The 20,891-nt window shown below is 36.6% G+C and overlaps 1 protein-coding gene and 1 long non-coding RNA gene across 2 annotated transcripts; both read left to right on the top strand.

The window, feature by feature from the left end:
* The first annotated feature begins 9,926 nt into the window (after positions 1-9,926).
* On the top strand, positions 9,927-14,500 carry LOC137748815 (mitogen-activated protein kinase kinase kinase 5). The gene is made up of 10 exons (XM_068489004.2): positions 9,927-10,626; positions 10,949-11,575; positions 11,657-11,744; positions 12,126-12,188; positions 12,291-12,454; positions 12,609-12,684; positions 12,980-13,039; positions 13,119-13,244; positions 13,580-13,789; positions 13,863-14,500. The coding sequence occupies exons 1-10, from the start codon at positions 10,196-10,198 to the stop codon at positions 13,962-13,964; spliced, it is 1,947 nt and encodes a 648-aa protein (XP_068345105.2). The 5' UTR covers positions 9,927-10,195; the 3' UTR covers positions 13,965-14,500.
* Positions 14,501-16,449: 1,949 nt separating this feature from the next.
* LOC148698685 (uncharacterized) lies at positions 16,450-17,141 on the top strand. The gene is made up of 2 exons (XR_015952157.1): positions 16,450-16,797; positions 16,904-17,141. It is a non-coding gene; the product is annotated as an uncharacterized LOC148698685 (long non-coding RNA).
* Positions 17,142-20,891: the final 3,750 nt, after the last annotated feature.

The raw sequence follows: 20,891 nt of genomic DNA, 5'->3' as shown, positions 1-20,891 counted from the left end.
AATTCTTTATTTTTTGCGGGCATCGCCACCCAACCTTGATCACCCCCTCAAGAATAGGAGGCAATAATAGAGCGTCTATGCGAAGAGTCAATTCTGTTAGTGAATTGATCAAAATTTATATCAAAAACATTGTCTACAAATCAATCATATTCATCATTTCGACACTTGAGATTTGAAAATAGGCTATTTTACGTCAATTTTTGAAGCAACAAAGAGAGAGCTTACAAAATAAAAAGGACAACAAAAGGGGAAGGGGAGAGAGAGAGAGAGAGAGAGAGAGAGTGTGTTGTTTTATAACGTGGAGTGTCCACGTCCTAGGCAAGTAATTAATCAATCGCTATTAGCATTAGGGTGTACTTGACCTTTTAAGGGTGGATATGCCACTTCAGCGACGTTTTTGTGAATTAAAAGTACAATTTTACGCAAAAAATAATAAAACTTTATACAAAACTTGACATAATTGTTTAGTCAGTCATATGAACCGTACGTTTAAAATAAATGAACAAGTCTTTGAAGGACATTAATCTCATTAGAACGGTCAGTTTGTCCAATACGTACAATACGAATGATCAAACAATCTCCAAATTGATTATTTTTTTTTCCGCAAATGATAGTTAAATAATGATTAAAAAATAAACAGTTTTATACAATAAAATATAGGTTAATCTCAGAAGACGATGAGATTTACATCAAATCATCTCTAATGTATTTATAGTTACATTTTTCAGTTGGTCCGTAAATTAACTGTCCTCATGCTCGTCCACATCATCTGTTGGAGATGAATAAAGATTGCGGATGATTTTATATTCATATAACCATTAGTCTCAACATTTTAATACATTACACATAATTACCTAATTCACATTTGTTAGGTCACTAGAGTGTAATTAATGACATGGACAAATATATAAAACGGGGTGCTCGAATTTTCAACATATGTCCACACAGTTATTTAACGTTGGGGACGTCGTCAATTAATTAATACTGGAGACCTAACACATATTTAATTTTCAAAACCTTTGCATAGAATATTTTAAAAGATTAAGGCAAATTTAGAATCAACCTTAAAGGCTGGGTAGTTATTTGTATTTAACCCTAAGACTAAGTCTAATGGTTGGGGTTAAACATAAATTTTTAGCCTAGAAATAAGTTCAAACTCATAAACAATTTTTCTCCTCCAAGAGTTTTGGCTTAAAATTTTAGTTCGAAATTATTAAAGAAAGATTTTAGCTTAAGGTAGCCTTTTTCAAAAAGTAAACTGTAGTAATGGTCCCTCAACTTTAATCAAATTGAAGCAATGATCCCTCAACTAAAAATCCATTATTATTGGTCCCTCAACTTATTAAAGTTTTTTTGTCAATATAAGTTATGTTGGAAGGGCTATTACTACAATTGGGGTCCCTCAACTCATCAAAACGTGTAGCTATGGTGTTTTTCGTCAACTTCGTCAAAAATTTGTCAAAATGAGTTATGTTGGAAGGACCATTACTACAATTGGGTTAAAGTTGAGGGATCATTGCTCCAATTGGGCTAAAATTGAGGGACTATTTCTCCAGTTGGATTAAAGTTGAGGAACAATTTCTCCAGTTGGATTAAAGTTGAGGGACCAATGGTAATAAATTTTTAGTTGAGGGACCATTGCTACAATTGAATTAAAGTTAAGGAATCATTTCTCTAGTTGGATTAAAGTTGAGGGATCAATTGTGAAATCCCATTCCTGGATTTCACTGTTATAATTTACGTATTCGTATTATTGAGATTTTATATTATTTTTCAAGAAATTATATTAATTTATTTTAATTTAGATTTTAATTAAACTAGTTACGAAGTTTGAAGTTTGGAAATTAATTATCTAAAATCTGTAGACCTTTCAAGGCCATGATTTATATTTTCAAATAGAGCTCGATCACACGAATACGTAGGCGCAAACTGTTTGCGGAACGGATTTTTAACGAAAGAGTTATTAACGTTTAAAGTTAGGGACATTTTTGTAATATTGACCCTCATTTAGAAATCTTCAGATTTTCTAGAGCAGTAAGGAAGTGACACATGGACGACTGAGATGAAAAGAAAAGACGAGAAAGGAGAGAGGAAGGGGAGGAGGCGGCCAATCAGAAAAGGGAGGAGGAGGATAAGCAAATGAGAACCTGTGACCCGACCCATTTTCCACAACCAATTCCAATGGTTTTTCGTTGGTTTTTCCGGCGAACCATGTCACCTAACCACTGGGAAAACACTCCCCCTCGATCCCTCATCCTATTACACCTCAAAATCAAAGATATTTGGCTTTGAATTCGGGAAAACTGCATCGGTGGGTGTGGGGGTTCCTGCCGTTGATCCTCCAATTTTGAAACAATTTCCTTCGATCACCACCACCTATAGAATCATCTTGAGCCCAGGAAAAAATCCCAAACAAGTTTGGGAGCGGCGGAGCTGTTTTGGAGTCGAATAAAATACACCCAAATCAAGGGTCTTCGATGGATCGAGGGGGCTTTTAGGTGTTTCCTCGCTGAACTGGACTTCAACCCAGGTATAAAAGTTGTTCCTCTCATAGAAATCTACTTACCTGTAAAATTTGACAATTTTTAGAGTTAGTTGGAAAATTGGGTTTCCGTTTGCCAAAAACCGCCACCGGCAGCGGCGCGTGCGATGGCTCGTGGCTAGTGGGCCGCCGATGTTATTTTATGCTAATGTGATATCTTTATCTTTGAATTGATATCTGTATGACATGGCTGATTGTTTGAACTTAGTTTCATTACGATACATCACTTGATCATTGCATGAATCGACAATCTGACCGTTGGATTGACACCAAACTTTAAAGTATTATAGAACATAATATTTGAGGATATTAGGAATTGAAAAATTGGGAATCCGACTACGGATCTTCCCGAATTGGATTTCTAAGTTTGTAAAATAAATTGTTGACCGCCACCTATTCCTAGTAATTGGCGGAGATCCGACCGTCAGATCGTGATGAGATTTTAGTATGTTGTTCTATGAGAAGAATATGGACCTTAGGAAGTTACGGGTCCGAAATCCAATGTGTGGAAGCTTCTAGATTGAATTATAGAGGGTTGTGGACCTCATCGTTGATTGAGAGTTGGCTTTTGGTCAACATGTCTCGAACCATTTGAATTATTAAAATTAGTATTACTAGAGACTCAGTGAGGCTTTGTGGACTTGTCTCGGTAAGTGACTTTAATATATGTGATATGGTTATTACCCTGTTTTCTTATATTATTATCCTTTGTGGATATGATTTGGTTTTATAAATGTGTTTTATGTTAAAATGTGATTTTTATAATTGGCCATCGATCTATTTTTATTAAATGCGATTTGATTCATGGATTGAAAATATTTGTGAAAAAGTGATTTGAAGTGCATATTGAAATATTTGTTAAACTGAAGAGGGACCGTTATGTAGCCTAGTTTCACAGGGTTAAGTGACACCAAGTTTACACCATATAGCAGTGGTATATGGATGGTCCTGCTTGGTTAATCCATGATAGGGGACGATACTATTTATGGATTGCGCTTGGTTAATCCGCGATAGGTGATCATTGCCTAACAGTTCCATAGGTGTGACTTTGCTTGGTTAATCCGCGATGGGGGATCACTACCTACTTGGTTATCTTGGTCCTGCTTGGTTAATCCATGATAAGGGACCATGGTCCTGCTTGGTTAATCCGCGATAGGGGACCATTATTTCTATGGATAGTTCTTGGTTAATCCGTGATGGGCGATCCTTATGGCCATACATACTTAGGGGTAATCATGTTTGCTCAATCCGCGATGGGTGATCGCTGCCTAACAGATTCCTATGAGTGACTTTGCTTGGTTAATCCGCGATGGAGGGTCACTTCCTACATGGTTACTCAGGGGTGGCTTTGCTTGGTTAATCCGCTATGGGTGTCCACTTCTTGTTTGGTTACTTATATAGGCTTCAGCTGAACTGCGTCCCTTTAGCCTTAGACTTTAGTGTATTTATGAACGATAGTTTTTGAGAATCTTTGTGGTTTGAATTGGAAAAATCGTTGGATGTCTGGGTAACTCCTTCAGAGTTTTTAGAGACTTGACTATGTTTTCATAATTACGAACTGATATTTGAGGTTTATAAATTGTGATCGATGGTCTTTCTTTTTATTGATTATCACATACTTGTATTATTGTCATTCACTCGAACTTTGCAGCTTATTAGAGTTCTGGTTTGCACAATGCACCATTCCTATGATGTAGGCATTGATTATTGTCACTCAAACGATAGGTTTTGTTAGATTAGATATGTTAGATTAGCCACTGATGAGAATTAAACTCACGTCACATTTTTCCACCACTATGGTAAAGGTCCACTTATTTAGCCATGACAAAGTCTTACAAAAAAGAACAAAGAACAAACAAAACAAGATAAAATGCAATTGGGTGGAATGTCGTTCAATGCCGAATGTAAGGCTAATGAACACACGGAGCGTGTCATTTCATGCCTTGTGAAATCCCATCCCAATTAATTGTAATTTCATTTTAACAGGAATTATGAGATTACGATTTTTTTCCCTATCCTTTACCCAATCCGGTTTTCCTTTTTTAGATTTTCTCCAAATTCTCCTTCTCTCTTTGGCTGCCACGTGGCAGCTTCCCCACCCCCATCTTTTTTCCTTCTTTCTTTCTCTCCTCTCTCCCTGGAGTACTTTCTCTCAGCTCACTCACTCTCTTTCTCTCGCACACTCTCTCCCTCTCCCCGAACCCACACACCCAAGATCGAGAAAATGACGGCGAAGATGACACCACCACGTCCACCACGTTGAGTCTTTCTCCTTCCGTCTCTGTGAAGCCCAGGAAACCCAGCAAACTTCCCTGGCGAGCCTCATGGCTTTTGAGCCAAACTCCGGCCAACTCTGACCACCACACAGCGCGTTTGAGGTGTGAAACTCTTCCTCTCCTCTTAAGCTTCAATTTGATAGTTAGATCACACCCTATTCTCTCCCACATACAACGCCAAAACCAGAATAATCAAAACATAATATGCTGGTGCTGGGTACACATCAAGCACTAGAACTAGTGAACCCATAAAAAATGGAAAAGCTCTAACTCTCAGACTTCCTCTTTGTCCCTCAAAATCAACAAACCCAACAACAAATTAAAGTCATATCAACGTTGATCTCAAAAAGCCATAGGCACATGATCTTCTTCCTTTTCATTGAAGCAACATGTTCATTATTTAGAGTTGAGTAATGCTAGGAAAACTAAATTTGTAGACAAATCACTTTAACGGAGAGCCCTTGCTAGGTTTGACCTCGATGATGGAATGGTTGGGCTGGGCAAGGGCTATGAACGGCGCCTGGAATCAAAGGAACCAAAACGTCTGTCTCCCTGAGAAAGCTTGCTTGAATATTAAATGCAATAAAAGTTGATGATTGAATTATTAATTACTTAAGCGTTAATAAATGTGCTCATTTCCTATTAGTGACAGATCATTTAATTTACAAATATTGTCTACAAATTTAGTCTCCCTAGCAACAATTACGAAGAACATTAAAATTCAAGCAAAAGTCTTAAACAGTCAAGAGACCTGTTATATCTGAAGTTACCTGACCACATTCACATAAACTACCTGTGAACAACATAAAACAAATTGCAGTTTGAACCTGAATTATAGTTAGTTTGCAAAAACTTCAACCTGAATCAGATTTGCAAACACAGTTCCCAGTCTCAAAATTTATAAAACTCACCCCCAAAACAGATACGTAATGTAAAAGTTCCACCAAAATAGATATTTATGCATGGCTCCCAGGTACATGATTTCCTTTCACCCATGTAGGTAAACAAGAAATCAATAAACCAACCTTTGTGCCAGGTGTGAAACCAATTCAGAACCCAAACCAGCTACAATTTGGTTTCATCATTTGTAGGAATCATAGGATCAAGGGATAAATATTTTTGCACTTCTTTGTAGCCTTTAGATTTTATAACATCCAAGGGTCTTATTTAAAACCCTTATTAATTCATTAAATGACACAGATGCTTATGTGGATTTTAACTAATATTTAAGATAAAAATAAAACTGAAAAAACATAGAATCTGGAAAATTCAAAATAAAATTTAAAAAAAAAAAAAAAAAAAAAAAAGGGAAGAAACCCTAGCTGTAATCGTGAAAACAAATAATTAGACTGTGAACCCAAATAACAAAAAATGAATCTCATCTTTGCTTATGAGATCTGCAATGCCTTGGATGAAATTTCATTTTTCATGTTATAAAATACAACCCTAATAATCACAAAAAGAAAAGAAAAAAAAAAAAAGAAATCTCTTCTTTGCGTGATTCTCCCTTGATATTAATAATTCGCTACAGGTGGACGACTCAATAATGAGTGGTGGATTGGAGTTTGCATACGGAATTTGCAGAACTTGTTTTGCTCAAGAATTGGAACAGACTGACCAAATTCACTAGCCAACAAAGATACCAGGGCACCAAATGGGGCCCTCGGGATTGGCTAGCTAACCAAGCAGAACTGATTGTGATAGTTATTTGTTTGATTTGAAAAACTAAAAGAGTGGTAAAATCATCAAAAACATGATCTGACAAAACTAAAAGGATTTTGCAAACCCTACATATATGGACAATAATATAGAATTTAGCGTTTTGTTTTGCTTACCTCATGAAGATTCAAGAGACTAATAACTTGACTTGTTGTAGAAGGCATCAAAATTTTGTATCAATCCAAGGCATGGAAGTTGCAGACCTTATCGGCAAAGGGGAAGATGAAGGTTGCCGACCTCCTTTCTTGTTTACACGATTACAGCTAAAGTTTCTTCTTTGTTTTTTTTTTTTTTTTTTAATTTTTTTTTTAATTTTTCAAATTTTATGTTTTCTCAGTTTTATTTTTTTCTTTAATATTAGTTAAAATCTAGGTTTTGTTATTAGGAATGATCAGGGGAACCTTCTTCTGGTTGGAGCTTTAAATTTGAGATCAAATACCATCAATGTGTCTGAGGCTTTGGCGCTTCGGGAAGCTATCATTTGGGCTAGAAGGAAAAATTTTAGCCATATTATTATTGAGGGCGATTCCAAGCTTATCATTGATGTGGTCCAAAGGAAGCGCCAGACTCCGTGGAGTTTAAGATCCATTTTAGAAGATATCAAGTGGTGTGACTCTTCGTTTCAGGAAGTTAGATGGAACCATGTGTTTAGGAAAGCGAACTTTTTTTGTGGATGCATTAGCTTTGGTTGGTATTAAGATGGATAACCTTCATATATATTTGGGATGCTTGTATCCCTGTGGAAGCATCTAATGCTCTTCTGTTTGAAGCTTCTGGAACTAGTTGTACTAGAGGTTCTTACATTTAATTGATTTTCTTTTCTAGCACAAAAAAAAAAAGTTAAAATCCACATAAGCATCCATGTCATTTAATAGATAAATAAGAAGGTTATCCATCTCCAACCCTTGGGTTAAAATCTAAAATTTTTAACCAAGAAAATTAAGCTTTTAACTCAGAAACAAGTTTTTTGCTCTAATCCTTATGGGTTAAATTTTTCGTCCGAGATTATTAAAGAATAAATTTAAGATTCTAAAGTAATTATTTTTATAAAAAAATAAATTATGTACACTATCCTAATTTAATTTTATGAACATTTTAACCTAAAAATATTTAGATTCTGCTAAATATGAAAAAGTCACTAAACTGACACCATGAAACTTGCGGAACACCATGAAAGAATATGAAACACTTAAAAAATATTTTTTAATCATTTTAGCCATTAGATTTAAATTTAAACCGTTAGGTCTTTTTTTTATCATTAGATTTGATCATATTATATCTTAACTGTTGAATTAAATGAATTTATAAATATAAAACTAAAAAAAATACACATATATGGTGCACCAACCCATTAACCCGAAGGAAATTTTAGGCTAAATTTGCCCCAAAAATAAGTTTTGGGTTAAAACCCATATATGGCCCAAGGGTTGGAGCAAGTTAAGGTAGGGTTAGAACCTAAAATTTGAGTTTTACTCCAAGGGTTGAAGTAGGTTTTAGAGTTCGGCTAAGCCACGCAATGTACAATCTAATTTGATATCGAATTCATCATCCATGAGATTCGAACCTAAGACCTCTCACTTTCAAATGAAGAGGAATACCACCAGATCATAGTACTGAGTGACATCCCTATCACACACTTAATCATTCAAATTTGAATCTCAATACATAATCGGAAAGTTTTCTTCCCTTTTGAAATCGTTAGTATAGGATTTAGATAAACTCCCCCAAATTTCTGGAATTTGACAACTCATTTCATAAACGATTTAGTGGCACATGATGTACTTTGTGTGAAAATTAAGGACACGTAAATATCTGACGTGTAGGTGTGGTCTACTTACTGGGAAAGAGATCATCTTCAGAAATCTTCCTCCAAAGCCCAAGGATCAAGTGATCCGAGCCCTTGAAATTTGATCCAACGGCCAAAAATTATTATAACTTTTGAAAGTTTTGACTAACTTCTCTATTTTTAGCCTTTAGATCAAATTTCAAAGGTCCGGATCACTTGATCCCTGAGCTTTGGACAGAGAGTTCCAGAGATGATCTATTTCCTACTTACTGACCCACTTATAAAGCGTAATACTAGTGATTTCCATTCAAAATATGCGTAGAAATTTAGACGGGCCCATATTAAAAGACCCCTTGAAACAAAAGGAATTTCCCACTTACTAATTAAGTTTTGGGACTACAGACAAAATACTCAAAAGGGCAGAAAGATGGCCAATTATTTTTGGATCCCATCCGGATTCAAATAGTGGGGATTCTAAGGATCTTCATATTTTAGTCATTCATTATACATTGTGCGGTCAAAAATTATTTAAATTTTTTTATTTAAAATTAAACACAACTAATACCTAACGAAAATTGGCCGTATGGTGTACGATAAACGGTTAGGATATGAGGATCCCTAAGATCCCCACAGAGAGGATCCTCATCCCCAAGCAAATTCCTCTACACAATGAAGGAAATAAAGAAATTCAAACTCAAAGTAGGACTTTTTAGTGCAAAATTGGCAATTTCTAACAAAACGTCTGAGTTTGTAATGTCTTAGGGCTAGTTTGATATTGTTGTGCTTTGAAAAAAAAATGCTTCTGCTGTGCTGTGAGAATAAACTCATTTTTGCTACTTCAAGTTTTCAGCTTTTTTTCACTCAAAACTGTGAAAATAAGTTGTTTTTAAGTGTTTACCAAACACCTTTTTGAGCTCAGCTTTTTTTATATCCACTTTTTATAAAAGCACATCAGTACCGAACTAGTACTTAGACTAGTCATGTTTTTAGTTCTACTTATTTTGGTCTAAATTTGTCTCCCATGCTATCAATCACAAAAATATCAAGCATTTCAAAGACATTACTCGAGTAAGTTTGACGTGCATATGCATTCATATAGTCTAACTCTGTGTTAAATTGACGGTATAGTTTTGGACTTTGCACATTAATAAGTTTGATACTTTAATTAAGATTCCATTTATATCGTTAGATTTTGCTCATATTCGATCTCAACAGTTAGATTCATTTATTTATAAATTTTGTTTTCATAAACAATTGAATCTACACCGTTCGTCCAACTACATGAGCCGCCCGATAAAAAAAATAGTCGTTGGTCTTTTCGCAAGTGGCCGATAGCTAGAGCCAACAATAGGGTCCCAGCCACTAACCTTTGCTCATTTTTTGGGTTAAATTTGGCCCAAAAATAAGTTTTAACCCAAAACCATTTTTCAGTTGAGAAGCTTTGGCTGAGTTTAAAACTTATTTAGAGTTTTAATCCAATTATTGGAGTTGGTCTAAGATAAATAAATAAAAAAATAAAAGTACAAATTTGAAATATAAACAACAGAAATAACGGCCGGAACACTAGAAAAACGAAAAAACCAAGCGCGCGCGTTGTTCAAACATGGTTAGAGAGAAAACAGAGCACAATAATATCAACCTCTCAATTCTCAAGCCCTCCGCATTTTCTAAACAAAAAATATTAAGGGAAGAAAAAACGAATTAACGACACCGTCTCGGGGAATTGATTCATGGCCTGCAGGTCTCTCGACGAAGATCCAGGCCTCTCATGGATCTTCTCCTGGACCTCCTAGGCCTTCCCGTCAATTTCTTCGTAGTCGTCGAATCCAAATCACCAACTTGTTAGGGTTTGCGCGGTTGTGATGATCATGAATGGTTTCCACCATGCGTTGGCTGTCTAACATTACCTTCTCTTCTTCTTCTTCTTCCTCCTCCTCATCGGCGAAAGGGGAGTCGCCGAAAAAGAAGGCCAGCGATGACGGGGGAGGCTGGATGTTTCGGTCGAGGAGGAAGCTTACCCAACAGAGGAAGCAGCTTTTGATCGGTATTGGCGGTGGAAACCAGGAAGGTGGAGGAGGTGGAGTCATCAATAATCATAAATGCTCGGGTTCGAGTTCGTCGTTTCCGGAAACTACGTCGGGGGCAGGGACTCCTCAGCCGCTGCCATTGCCGGAATCCGCGGCGGATTCGCGATGCAAAGAGAGGTGCCGGAGAGAGAGGTGCTCCGGATGCAGTTCCGGCGATTGTCGATTGCCCTCTCCCAAGGCCCGTGACGCTACCTCCTCCAACACTTCTATTCAGAGGTGTTAAAGTCTCCCCGTCTCTTGTTTGATTTTCACATTGAGTATTAAAATTTGTTTTTTCTTGACAAGAGAAAATTATAATTTTTTTTCATAGTTGTTTTTTCTATTGCTGGATTTGGAGAACTAAAAAGATTAATGGATGTTAATTACATGCTTGAAGTAGGAATCGAAAAAGATAGGAGATTATGATTTTGAATGCACCAACATTTCCATGTTTGTCAGATTTTTGCGTTGTTTGTTGCAGATTTGGCCTTTGAACGCACCACATATGATGATACTTAAACTAGGAGACTTTATTGACATGTATGTCTTGCATTTTCAGTGTGTTCGCTCGCCGGGAAACGCGAAAGAATAACGAGCATTGTTTTGAACCTAGGTCAAGGTCTACAAGGAGGAATCGAGGTAGGAATGGTTTAGGGAGCTATCCTAGTGACTTCCGGCTTGATGTTCCGAAACCTACTTGGAGTGCTCCGGCTAGTCCTTTCTCAAGTCCTACATTCAGCCCGCACAGACCCAGTGCTGGTGATCTGCTCCCACACCTTGTTCCTGTTGGAAATCAAGGCTGGTCTGCCCCCGAGATGCCCACTTACGATGTGCCTTCTGCGCACCCACCCTCTTCCTTCTCCGAATACTCCATCCAGAGCAATGATAATTCCCCTCTACAAAGTCCATCCAATAGAAGTCCCTGCCGAAACGTCAGAAGCCCACCAGGTTCAACATCGCCATTGCACCCAAGATTATCATTTGAAGCCCCCACTGTGCGGCGTGAGGTTAATGGTTATGCTGAAGTCCATCCATTGCCTCTGCCTCCTGGAGCAAGTCTTAGCCTACCATCACCACAAGCTATACTCACACCTAAACCAGAGTCCCAGCCAGTCAAAGGTCAATGGCAAAAGGGAAAGCTTATTGGACGTGGCACGTTCGGAAGTGTTTATGTTGCTACCAATACGTACATACAGTTCCATGAATAGCTGATCATAGTTTCTATTTGCTTTGCTAAATGCTGACGAAGGGTTTTCGTTTGTAACAGAGAAACTGGAGCGTTATGTGCAATGAAGGAAGTCGAGTTATTTCCTGAGGACCCAAAATCCGCAGAGTGTATAAAGCAGCTACAGCAGGTTATCATCCGTTTACTCTCAATTTGTTCTAGGAATGTACACATAATGTAAGCTTGTTGACTCTACCCCCACAGATTTAGCTATCCTGGATTTTTCTGTTTGACATTACTTTTCCCTAGTCTACCTGTTGAACCTCTGGAGTATCAATATATCAGCGATTCAGCATGCAGTATAGCAGCCTTCAGTTGTTCAAATTTCTCAAACTTTAAATTATTTTGGAGTCTAGATGCATGCAGACTAAAAGTACTTTTGTAGGCAACCAAAATTTTTGATGTAATCTATTAGGTAGACTATGGTGTGGTGGTTCCTCAGGTGCATTGAGTGATATGTCACGATGTCACTGTGCTTCTTACTTATTTTCTGTAAACTTTTCTTTATCAGGAAATCAAAGTTCTCAGCCAGCTGAAGCATCCTAATATTGTGCAGTACTATGGAAGCGAAATAGTGAGTAATGTTGTTACGTGCGTGTCTAGGCATCGAAAGCTCAAGTTTTTGTCCATTGGAGTTGCCTAAAATAAAGCACCAAATACTTTCATGTATATGCAGGTTGATGATCGATTTTTCATCTATCTGGAGTATGTCCATCCTGGTTCTATCAACAAATATGTCCATGAACATTGTGGAGCCATAACAGAAGCTGTTGTTCGTAATTTTACTCGCCATATTCTCTCTGGGTTGGCTTACTTGCACAGCACAAAGACAATACACAGGTACAATCACATTCTTAATCTAATAATAACGAATTGCTCACCTACGCAAATTTTTATCATTGTCAAATGTGGAAGAATTGTTTTTGGTGTACGGGCCTATATAATTGTGCTTGGGGTCAACTAGGCTGCATATTATTTCATTTTCTGTTGATAGGGACATCAAAGGGGCTAATTTGCTTGTCGATTCATGTGGAGTTGTCAAGCTAGCTGACTTTGGAATGGCAAAACATGTGAGTACTGGTTCTTTCTTCACCCTTTCATTAGATTCTCATTCTTCACTCTTTTTTTCTTTTTTTTTTTTGGGTGCTAGTAGCTCTTTTTACTCCTTGGCAAGGTAATAGGCTAAGTCATCTTGAGATTTTGAGATGGTTTCCTTAATCTAGTCATCGAGCGGTTTTACACACAGCTCATGTTGCTATCATTACAGACACCATACACATTGTTATAGATTCAGATCACTTGCTGGTATTCATTCTTTACCATCTGATTTTAGGCTCACATAGTTACAATTTGTTTGTTGCGTAGCTTTCGGGACACGTAGGTAATCTTTCTCTAAAGGGAAGCCCGTACTGGATGGCTCCAGAGGTAATCTTTTGCTAATTAGTATGTGGTAGCCTATGGGATTATGCACTCTCTAATACCGATACAATTTTTCTTCCTGCAGCTGATGCAAGCTGTGATGCATAAAGATAGCAGCTCTGATCTGGCTCTTGCTGTTGATATATGGAGCTTGGGTTGCACTATTATTGAAATGTTCACCGGAAAACCTCCTTGGAGCGAGTACGAAGGGGTAAGCACATAATGCAGTATTCAACCATGAAACTTGTTTCAATTTTGTGCTTTGAAGGGTTATACTCCATTGTTTGTGTGTCCAAATCTGTAGTTTTTTGTCGATATAGTAGTACTGACTACTAAGTGGGATGCAGGGCATGCTATTACCTGTTCGTACACAGTTTGATAAAATCATAAACTTCTTTTACGCCTCTTCATTGCCGTGTAGCTTTGCTCATCTGCCTTTCGAGTTGACATTGTGAATTTATATTTGGGTCCAAGTTTCATACATAATTTTCTGCACTGCATTTTAAGTCCTCCCACAGTTCTCTAAACTCCTGTCTATTAATCCAGGCTGCAGCCATGTTTAAAGTTATGAAGGATGCGCCACCAATTCCTGAAACATTGTCACCTGAGGGTAAGGATTTCTTAAGATGCTGCTTCCAAAGAAATCCTGCAGAAAGGCCAACTGCTGCCATGTTATTAGAACATCGATTCTTAAAGAACTCACAGCAGCAAGATGCCCCGCCTGCCGCCCAGGCATCTAATGGGGTGAATTACGCAGTAAGTATAAACACCATGCCACTTGTTTTATTAAAGTTTAGTTATTCTTTTACAGTTTTTGTTATGTCTACAGGATAAACCTCTGAGTCCAATAGAACTTGAAAGAAAATTTGATCAGTCGCTGGTGATTCCGGCCATACTTGGATCGCAGAGCAGTGCATTCCCGATTTGGTGATTGCTAAGCCTGAGGGACCAGCCTTTTTCTCCAGTGACCAACATTTTTGTGTGAAACTTCCGACTTAAAGTGGCCTCCTGATCTTCCCCTCATGTTAACCTTGAGGCGTTTCCTGGATTAATCTTCAGCAAAGTTTGCAATTCAAATACCACATCCCTTCTGTGGACACTCTGTGTTGTGCCAACCGCCATGCTGAAACGAATAACATTGTCTGACGGCTGGTGGAAAGGGGAATGATAGCTGCCTTCCTGCCCATAGTTCTGCAGAGAAGCGGCTCCCGAATTGTAGGCGTACTGGATGTGATTCTGGTGGGTGACTCGCAGCCATCGAGTGTTTTGTAGGTTCTTTCCATCATCCATTTCGATGGTGGAAGTTTATCTTGCCCTGGGAATTTAGCAGCCGTTTTTGTATACCATTAACTAATTTTAAAGCTTCAGCAGGAGAAGTCTTTTAACAAGGCAACGCTTTCGCCTCCATGTACAATTTGGTGGACTCAAAAACTGGTGTCTATATATCAAAAGAGATCAAATTATTTTTGGACTTGGTGTTTTTGTTTTGCACTCCCATGTATCTGTTTTTGCAAATCTGTTTTTTTTTACCATCGTCTAAAGGTTACTTTTGTAAAAATTCAATCGACTTTAAGATCGTTTAGTCATTCACATATATAATAATTAGATGATTATGGTAATAAATAACATTCTTATGATGAACTGTCGATTTCTTTGATACATATTAATCATTAACAGATATCCAAATATATTTTCTGAAAATGATATTTAGACGATGATAATGAGAATATACAGTTCCTTGTACGGTGAAATGATATAATGTTAAAGGGGAAGGAGGGCTTTCCTACTCACTTGAAACTAGAAAGGCTCTAGTTTGGTCATTATATCTTTAACTAAACATTTAATGGTTAAAATTCTCGGAGTATAAAATACCCCAAAATATACTAAAATATCCCCAAATTAGAAATCTTTGGTATGATGCATATATATCCAGTGTGACAAAATAATTTAAGTCATATTCGCCTAGAAAATCAAGTCATTAACCAATGAAAACGACATGCAACTAAAAACCTCAAAACGTTAAATCTTTGAAATGCATTTTTGTAGTGCAACGCATGCGCAGAATCACTGTTTAATTTCACAGATAAATGACCTTATCAACTCCACTAGTGGTCCACTACATGTTTCCAAAACCATTTACTTTCCTCATTAATTTTTAGTATTTTTCTGCAAATAATGCTTGCCTCCACCAATGTATTAAAAGCGTGAAGCGTGGGTGAGGCGTTTGAGGGATAATCCGGCTTAGATGTGAGGTATGAGGCATGAGGTGAAGCCTCACAAGATTTAAATTTTTTAATATATACACTGAGCGTACATATATAACAAAGCACACAGACAGCACACATATATATAAAATAAAAAATAAAAAAAAAATCAGAAAAATTGCACATGGCGCTTTATTGCAGGGGCAGAATAATTATACTTATACATCTGGTACAAGTTCGATTTTCACTAATCTTCATCCCATAACAATTAACAATTTATCTAACTAACGCTATCATTTGTTAAGGAAAAACATTGTGAATTTTTTTTTCTTAAAGCATCTTTAAAGAAGATATCAAAGCTCATACACCAATAAAATGGCAGCAAAACTTTGTCCAACCGAGCCTTCAGTTTTTTACATGGAGCTGAGTCAACTAAAAGCAAAGCTCTTTGTTGGCATTCATGACAGCAACTGCCAAATTGATTTAATAATTTTTTTAATGGGTGCATTTTGCTCACCATTATAACTATAGTGTATGTTCATCATACACCTCACACTAAATGATACTTTTTCAATTTTGAAAAAAATTAACCAAGGTTAAGTGAAATGACACTTGTTAGATGATTAGGTATATGGTGAGCATACACCAAAGTTTAGAGTGGTGTGCAAAATTGCTCCCTTTTTTTAAAGGTGTGATGCAATTCATAATAAATGTTGTTGTGTGCCAAATATTTGATTGGTTGTCCTAATAATTGAACCCCACAAAGAAATGAAAAAAATTATAGAATGACATTTTTATTTAGAGAAATGTTAAGAAGACTCTCTTAAAGTGAGACTCTTTATAAGCTCTCTGTCACTTCATGTTTTTTGCTCAATATTTTATAATGTTGGCACGGTAATTATGTAAAAAATATGAGATGGTGGAGACTTTCACTTTTGAGAGGGTATCCTTAACATTTCTTTTTCTCTTTTATTTAACATATCGGTTGAAGCAAAGAATTGTACAAAATATCAAATTGCCACATACGCTATTACGCTTATGATCAGAAATTTATATTATAAATCGCGGTAAAGATTCTTTCTAAAAATTTATTTATTGCAAAATTTATGAAAAGGACGAATCCGTTTTGGCACCATCGTCCTATTTATGAATAAAACTTGGCTCTGAACATTTCAGCAGAAGGTCATGCTTACACCCAATTTCAAGTGAACACATGTTCAAATTTTGATTTTTTTAATTAAATTTGAACACGTTTCTACCCAGAATTGGGTCTGCTAAAAAGCGAAGTAGCGTCCCCTGTATTATGCTTCATTGCTTTCAAAGCAGTCAGAGTCAGCCATGACAAATTCGACAAGTGCGTTCACGTGATTCAAAACTCGAAGCCAGTTTTAACATTTATATTTTCTTTTATTCCACCTCTCTTTTTTTTCTCAGTAGAGAGTATTCAGAAGGTAGAGAGATCAGATCATACATGGAGCCTCCACCAGCACAAGCCATAGATACTTCCACCAACAATTTCCAGATAGAAGAAGATGAGCAGGACAAAGTCATCGACGATTGGTAATCAACAAATTAATTTCTTGTTAAATATTTGTCTTTTTTTTTTTTATGGTTTAATTAGCTTGTCATTTGTAATTTTTATGTAATTTTGTGTTTGGATGCGCAGTTGTTCCTGCTTTTATGACTGCACAGAGACCTGCTTTGATTACTTATTCTGTAATCTCTGTTAGATGAATCATGAGAGACCAAGAATTTTACTTAATTATGTTGTATTAGTAATTTAGTGCTTTTACAATATCCTATGTTGGCCATCTACAGAAGAATCATCTTCTGTGTTTTGTTACAGTTTACAATTTTGATGTTACTATATTATCAGGGTTATATGATATTATGATTTGACTTAATATTAGTTTTTCGATTTAATTTATTGCGAAAAATTGTTTACTTCTGGACTATGATGATCACTATCTCAAAGTAGCTGGCGTTCTTGGTCTGTGTTTGTGAAATTTGGATAGTTCTCTGCAAATTTTAGACATTGAAACATGATAATAAAACATACATCTAGGATTCGGGATCATGAGCGATTTTGCTTGGGTCGTTAGCCCCATCTTCGTTTGTCAGGATCTTGAATAAGGATGGCTTGCCATGTCCACGAGTTGATGCAAGTGAGTGAGCAGTGTGAGGGGATGATGCGAGGGCTATGTGTAGCAGCGTCTCTCTCTCTTCTCTTTCCTTCCTTCTGTTATGTCATTGTCTCCTTATGTCTGATTAGCATATTCCATTTTCATACTAGTTGTGGGGATAAATAAAGTCTGAAAAAGGACTCAATACTATGTGTCACGAAGAATCAGAAAACCCTAGAAAATCATAATCACATAAAAAAAAATTCAACATGTTGACGGCTTGTTACCAATTTGTTATCTCCCTAACATTATTCTTTTCATAATTTCATTTAGGTCAAAACCGATGAATTAAACAGACAAAATATACTAGAAAAAAGAAACAAACAAAATTTAAATCAAGCCTATCAAGGTATAAAATCAGGGCATTATGGAGGTTGACGATGAAGGTTTGTGGAGCTATTTGACGGTTGATGGAATTGACCTTAGTGAGAGAGTGAAATTAGGAATGATTGGGAGACAATTAACCGAGCCATATCAAGCAAATTAATTAACCAAAAAAGAATAAAATCAAGCACGACTAGCTCTATGGTTTGATTCTATGACGGCCATTGCAACACTTAATAGAACCTATTCGGACTCCTCGTCAATAGGTTTGATTGCGGATGATGTGTTGATGATGACACCCTCCTTCTTTATGGTGAATTTTATTCATGTTTCTTGTTTATGTAATGGGGCTGTCCATTGTCCAGCAAAGTTTGCTTTGAACAGTAGCAATAATTTCGTTGGATTGAGAATCCTCCTATTTTTATTCAGGATCCCCTCCTCTAAGACATATGTAACTCTTTATGAGTTGCTTTAAATCAATACAACGCTTTCCCTTCAAAAAAGAAAAAAAAAAAAAAAAAAAAAAGCAAGATTAGTCAATCTCGGCAGATATTGGTCAAGTAAAAAGAAAGAATCTGTGAAATGACCAAATTTAGCACTCTCTTCATGATTTCATTTTAATTAATTCTGAAAAAGCTACTCAGTATTACGGTCTGGTGATATTCCTATTCATTTGTAAGTGAGAAGTCTTAGGTTCAAATATTGTGGATATCGAATTTGATACCAAATTAGGTTGCCCATTGTGTGATTTAACCAAACTCCCCCATCCTCTTAGTGTAAAATATATCATTGTATTAAAAAAAATCTTGAAAAAAAAAATCATTGTAATCCAAATCTATGTTGACAAAAGTTTCTCCTTATTTGTAACGTTCAAATGAGTCTTGCACTATTGCTCTGGTAACTTTTTGAGTACAACGATTTTTTACACTGAGGGGAGGGGGAAATTCGGATAAGTCATACAATGGGGAACCTAATTTGGTATCGAATTCGTTATCCACGAGATTTAAACCTAAAACCTCTCACTTACAACTAAAGATGAATACTACCAGACTGTAGTATAGAATGACTATTCCTCTGGTAACTTTGTTCTCACAAAGCCTAATTGGAAGCTTAATTACAGTGCTATTAGATTGCATGTCCGGGATTTTTCGCCTTCATTGATTGTCTTTAAGGTGCCTGATAGAATTGGCTTTTTCTGTCACATATGTACGTAGTTGAGATAAAATAAGACATTATTAAGAACGTACATAGCGTATGTATGTGAGTACGTATGTCAAATGTAACTAAAAAGGACTTCAACCCTAGCTTGGTTCCACCCCCGGCAAATGATGGCTCAAGCCTCAAGGGAACTTCAACCCTAGTTTTATTAGACAAATAGGTATCTCTGTTACATGTTTACTCACATGCGCCAATAAGTATTACCGTAATGATCATCTCCACTTGTATGTAAGAAGTTTTAAGTTCAAATCTTGTTAACAGCGAATTTGAAACTAGTTTTTATTCCCTCACCTCTTGGTTTAAAAATATAAATGTATCAAAAAACACTCTCACAGGCATGGATACACAAACACATGCATGGACTCCACATTCCAATCAGTCTGTTCCTCTTCCAACTGACCTATATTCTATTCCAAATTCCCACTTGCATATTGTTGGTGGTACTTGATCTCCAAAGTCCAACCCCCTCTTCCTTCCTGCTAGCTGCTTCCATATAGATCCATTTCGATACAGATTATTTATGTATATAAATGCCACCACTTTCGGCATCTAAATTTTCCTTCGTATAAAATGCCCTCCTACTCTAACGCTAGACTTATCTCCAACCCTCTAGGTAAATATAGCCAACACTTGGACCCAAAAATCTGTAGGCCGAAGAGTGAGTCGCAACATGCCTTCCGGATTTCGTGAAGCCCAAAATTTCATTGTCTTTATAATTGTCTTTACTTTGTGGAATGATGTTTTAGATTCGATTTACATAAATTAATATGATATATGTTATAATGAATTTGATACCTCATTGCAAATTGCAATGACATAACTTTGTTTAGTGTATATATTTGCTTTGCTGTGAAGATATTTTTGTAAATATCAAATCATTTGTTGAGAAAAAAAAAATTAAGAAATTTAACTCGAGTATAAAAATTTTCTACGACTAAAATATATCATCTTACCACTTAGAGGAGAAATGTTCTAGTGTGCCAGAAACACATCTTTGTACACTAAGTCTCATAATACAAGTGGTTGAAATTTTTTTTTCTAGTATCCAATCACTTATTCTGTTATGAAACTTAATATACCTAATCGTGTTCCTGACAAACTGAAAAATCTCTCCACTCAGAGCAATATAAATAGTCCTAATCTAGCCGCACGCCTTCTTAATCCCATTAATAACACAAATGCAGTTCTACCAAACTCAACTGAATAAAAGACAAATCTAGTGCCTCTATCACTGTCACATCCCGAGCTCGACTCCGCCGTAGCATAATATTGTCCTCTTTGGGCCTCGATCATGCTCTCACAGTTTTGTTTTTGGGAACTCACGAGAGCAGAACTTTCCAGTAGGTCGCCCATCCTGGAAATGCTCTAGCCCATTTCTTACATAACTTCAGAGTTCCTATGGAACCCGAAGTCAGTGAGCTCCCAAAATGTCTCGTGCTATATAGAGGTGAGCATGTACATATAAGGTATAGAGGATCCACTTTCCTGGACGATGTGGGATCTAACAATCACTCTCCCCATAGAATACAATTAACTGCATCCGCACAATTTCATGCACTTTTCCTTTCAGTCTTTGACACTCTGTATAAATATTAAATATACTGCTTCTAGACTCAAGTACTCACTACTCACTAAAATTTGGACAGTCACAAAGTATTAGTGACAGCTTAATTAGAGAATTAATCTATTCGTATTCCAGAAAATGGAGCACAAACTTTCCTTTGTTATTACCTTGTTTTGCCCTTTTGTTCTTAAGCCCTGATCTTGTGTCCTGCAGTCAGCTTGATTTTTTAAGTTCTATGATTCAACATGTCCCACCCTGACCAAGATTGTTCAGTCTGGAGTTCGGTCGGCTATTGCAAATGATCGTAGGATTTCTTCCTCATCTTTTGAGGCTTCACTTCCATGATTGCTTTGTTAATATATTAA

Source organism: Pyrus communis, chromosome 2, assembly GCF_041283825.1.
Source record: "Pyrus communis isolate YQ-2024b chromosome 2, ASM4128382v1, whole genome shotgun sequence".
Classification (NCBI taxonomy): Eukaryota; Viridiplantae; Streptophyta; class Magnoliopsida; order Rosales; family Rosaceae; genus Pyrus; species Pyrus communis.
Note: the sequence above shows the minus strand (reverse complement) of the source record. Positions and strands in the feature narration are given on the sequence as shown.

Coding starts and splice junctions, on each gene's coding strand:
- LOC137748815 (XM_068489004.2), top strand. CDS start 10,196: ATGGTTTCCACCATGCGTTGGCTGTCTAACATTACCTTCTCTTCTTCT. Junction 11,576..11,656: donor GTTTATGTTGCTACCAATAC/GTACATACAGTT, acceptor CGTTTGTAACAG/AGAAACTGGAGCGTTATGTG. Junction 11,745..12,125: donor GTATAAAGCAGCTACAGCAG/GTTATCATCCGT, acceptor TTTCTTTATCAG/GAAATCAAAGTTCTCAGCCA.